General features: G+C 56.0%; 1 protein-coding gene across 1 annotated transcript in view; it reads left to right on the forward strand.

Moving 5' to 3' along the window:
* Nucleotides 1–3,712, forward strand: part of VWA5B2 (von Willebrand factor A domain containing 5B2) — an 11,127-nt gene that overhangs the window by 4,372 nt on the left and 3,043 nt on the right. Inside the window, exons 8-14 of the mRNA XM_007468943.1 lie at nucleotides 1–119; nucleotides 541–651; nucleotides 732–940; nucleotides 1,029–1,140; nucleotides 1,572–1,757; nucleotides 2,627–2,798; nucleotides 2,885–3,198. Of these exons, the coding sequence (XP_007469005.1) occupies nucleotides 1–119; nucleotides 541–651; nucleotides 732–940; nucleotides 1,029–1,140; nucleotides 1,572–1,757; nucleotides 2,627–2,798; nucleotides 2,885–3,198 (1,223 nt within the window). The remainder of the gene's footprint in view (nucleotides 120–540; nucleotides 652–731; nucleotides 941–1,028; nucleotides 1,141–1,571; nucleotides 1,758–2,626; nucleotides 2,799–2,884; nucleotides 3,199–3,712) is intronic.

Genomic DNA, 3,712 nt, shown 5'->3' on the forward strand with positions numbered 1-3,712 from the left:
TGCTGAACCCCGTGCTGGTGCTCAGCTTCTGCCCGGACCTGAGCTCCAAGCCTGGACACCTGGGCACAGCTACTCGGGAGCTCCTCTTCCTGTTGGATGGCAGCAGCATGGCACACAAGGCCTGTGGGAGCACGGTGTGGGCAGGCCTGGGGTTGGGTGCAGCAGTGGGTCTGAGGTGGGCTGGGGGGCAGCCTCCCGAAGACACACACACACACACCTCTCTCTCCTTCTCATGCTCATACATACATGCATTCCTCCCAGATTCCAAGAGCCTCTTTCATATGTAAAGTTACATTCAGTCACACCGAATCTCAAACCCAAGGATTCACATACACCTCCAGGGTCACATACACAATCATCTCTCATACAGAGTCTCCCTCACATGCCAGGGTCTCACTCACAGTCTCACACACACAGGGCCTCACCCAGATTACCCCTCATTTTACACACGGCCTGGAGAAAGCAAGCAATCTGGCATCCCTTGTTCTCTACCAGTGCCAGTAGGGCCTGCCTCACCCTGCCCTCCCTGGCTCTCCCCAGGATGCCATCGTTTTGGCTGTGAAGTCGCTCCCGCCCCAGACACTCATCAACCTGGCCACGTTTGGCACATTGGTGCAGCCCCTCTTCCCAGAGAGCCGGCCTTGCAGTGACGTGAGTGTGGCCCGGGGCTTTGGGGGCCTAGCAAGAGGCATCTCAGGCAGTGTGGCCCAGCCCATGTCCTTTTCCTCCAGGAAGCTGTGCAGCTGATCTGTGAGAGCATTGAGATGCTGCAGGCTGCGGGTGGCCCGCCGGACGTGAGGTCTGCACTGGACTGGGCCCTGGGGCAGCCCCAGCACAGGGCCCACCCTCGGCAGCTGTTCCTGCTCACCGCTGCCTCGCCCATGGCTGCTGCGACCCACCAAACCCTGGAGCTCATGAGGTGGCACAGGGGGGCAGCCAGGTAGGATGGAGTGGGCAGAGCCAGGATCCTGAGATTGGCCTCCCAAAGAGGCTCCGGAAGGTCACGGCTGCTCCCCTTCTCTTGTCAGGTGCTTCTCCTTTGGGCTGGGGCCTGCCTGCCGCCAGCTGCTGCAGGGTCTGTCTGCCCTCAGCAGGGGCCAGGCCTACTTCCTGAGGCCTGGGGAAAGGCTGCAGCCCATGGTGAGCTTGAGCCTGGGCCCTGTTCCCTATTCGTCTAAATCCTCCTCCCAAGTTGCACTGAGTCTGAAACAGAACCTGGTCAGGTCGTGGGGTCTCCAGGCACCCTGCTGTGGGGTGCTGCAGGAGGCTGGAGGTGTGGGGGACATGGCCTCTGACTGCTCCCCAAATCTTGCTCTCAGTTTTGTCCGGGTACTAAGCCATATCTTTGAAAAGTCTTGCCTTATCCACGTGGCACAGTTCAGGCCAGGAGAAACACCGAGCCCTGAGCACTGAACACTCAGTCCCCATTCCTTCCCCCAACGCCAGCCGGACCCTGCTCCCCTCAGCCAGGGGCTGGGTAGACGGCATCAGCAGAAGGGCAGCCTTCCCATTCTGTTGGCTGTGTGGCACCTCTTTCTCTCCCATGGCCTCCCTCTGGTCACTCCTCACAGCTGGTGCAGGCCCTGCGGAAGGCACTGGAGCCCGCGTTGAGCGACATCTCTGTGGACTGGTTTGTGCCCGATGCGGTGGAGGCACTGCTGACACCCCGGGAGATCCCAGCGCTCTATCCTGGGGACCAGCTGCTCGGTTACTGCTCGCTCTTCAGGGTGGACGGCTTCCGGTCCCGCCCCCTAGGGGTAAGCCTGGGCTGGGGTGTGGGAGGTGGGCCTGGGATGGCTGAAGCCCCTGCATCTCTGCAAAACCCATTTCCTATTCCCTGTGCCTCTCTCTGCCAAACGCTCCTACTGCTACCCACTAGACCTCCTTAGAGACGATACTGGGTCCCTCAAGGTGACTGCAGCCTGCCTCCCTCATAAGGTCTTCCACTGAGCTGTCCTGTAAAGTGCTACCCTTGGTCACTAAAGCACACAGTTACAGGGAACAGCGCCAGCATTAGCTTCAAGGTTTTTGTCGAAACTTGCTCATTACTTCACACAGTGCCTGCAAAAAGCACCATCTGGATTATTTCCTGTAACATTCAGGGACAGACAGAGCATTGTCTAAATGAAATCTCAGATCCCAACTCTGCCATGTACTAACCATTTGATTTTGGACAAGTCACTTAACCTCTCTGAGCCCATTTCCTTGTACTGATTTTTCTCATAAAGTTGTAATTAGAAGTCATAACATGTGTGCTCTTGGTAGGATACTTGACACATAGGAGGAGTTGGATAAATGACTGTTATTTTTTTTATGAAAAGCTTTATCTCTCTAGAAGAACCAAGCATGCTTCCTCCTTTCTGATCAGGAGAGCTGTATAATGGACTGTTTGTCTTTTTCCCTGGCTGCCAGGAAGCTCAGGGCCAAACCCGAAGCTCAGCCACAGCATCTCTAGTAACCCTATGGTCAGCATGCATGCTTCCTCTTTCCTTAGTACTGGGCTTTCACTTCTGGTTTATTATCTTTATCGCCTCTTGCAGTGAGCCATCTTAAATCCTGTTTGGAAAGAGGTAGTGTATAACTATAATCAGTTGTTTTCTTTCCCCCAACGTCTATCCCTCTCCAGGGCCAAGAGCCTGGCTGGCAGAGCTTGGGCAGCTCCGTGTTCCCATCCCCAGAGGAAGCACCATCTGCCACCAGCCCTGGCACTGAGCCCACTGGCACCTCAGAGCCACTGGGAACAGGCACTGTGTCAGCAGAGCTGTCCAGCCCGTGGGCTGCTGGGGACTCAGATCGGAGTGAGTGCCTGAGTGTATGTGTGTTGGAGGAGGAGTGGGCAGTGGGAGGGGCCAGGGCTGGGATCTATTCTCCTGCCTCCCAATAGGTACTAATGCTCTGACAGACCCAGTCACGGACCCTGGACCTAACCCCTCTTCTGACACAGCCATATGGCGCCGCATCTTCCAGTCCTCGTACATCCGGGAGCAGTATGTGCTTACCCACTGCTCTGCCAGCCCAGAGCCAGGCCCAGGCTCCACAGGCAGCAGCGAGTCCCCCGTCTCCCAGGGCCCTGGGTCCCCTGAAGGCAGTGCTCCCCTGGATCCCCCTTCTCAGCAGGGCTGCCGCAGCCTGGCCTGGGGAGAATCTGCTGGCTCCCACTCCTGCCCCCTGCCTCCACCCCCACCGCCTCCAGTCAAGGTGAGATTCAATCTACATCCATCTACCATGTATCCAGCAAATATTTATTGACCATTGGCTGTATGCCATAAATTGTGCAGTGGTTACTATTAAGTCTACCTGAAGAAATAGATGGGTAATGATGGTATAATGTATAGTGATGATACATACCATGCAACATACATTGATGAGCACAGGGATGTGGCTTTATGGGGGTTCAGAGTCAAGGTGACTAACCCTGTCTGAGGGAGTCAGGAAAGCAAGAGCCACCTCTGGAAGAATAAGAAGTTAGCTAGGCAAAACGGGAGAAGACATGAATAAAAACAGACAAGCAATAACCTCAACTGAGACATAGGCATGGAGTGAGATGATGATGGGAAGGGGATCAGGGGCCAGAAGGAGTCTGGCCTCACCCCTAAGGGTGGTAAGCAGCCATCCAGGGTTCCAGACAAAGGGGCATGTGGCCAGCTGTGTATGTATGTCTGATGGCCAGGAGCTCTGCATTCCTTGACCATTGGACCCCCCCCCCCCCCCT

The sequence above is a fragment of the Lipotes vexillifer genome, unplaced genomic scaffold (genome assembly GCF_000442215.2).
Source record: "Lipotes vexillifer unplaced genomic scaffold, Lipotes_vexillifer_v1.1 scaffold263, whole genome shotgun sequence".
Lineage (NCBI taxonomy): Eukaryota > Metazoa > Chordata > Mammalia > Artiodactyla > Lipotidae > Lipotes > Lipotes vexillifer.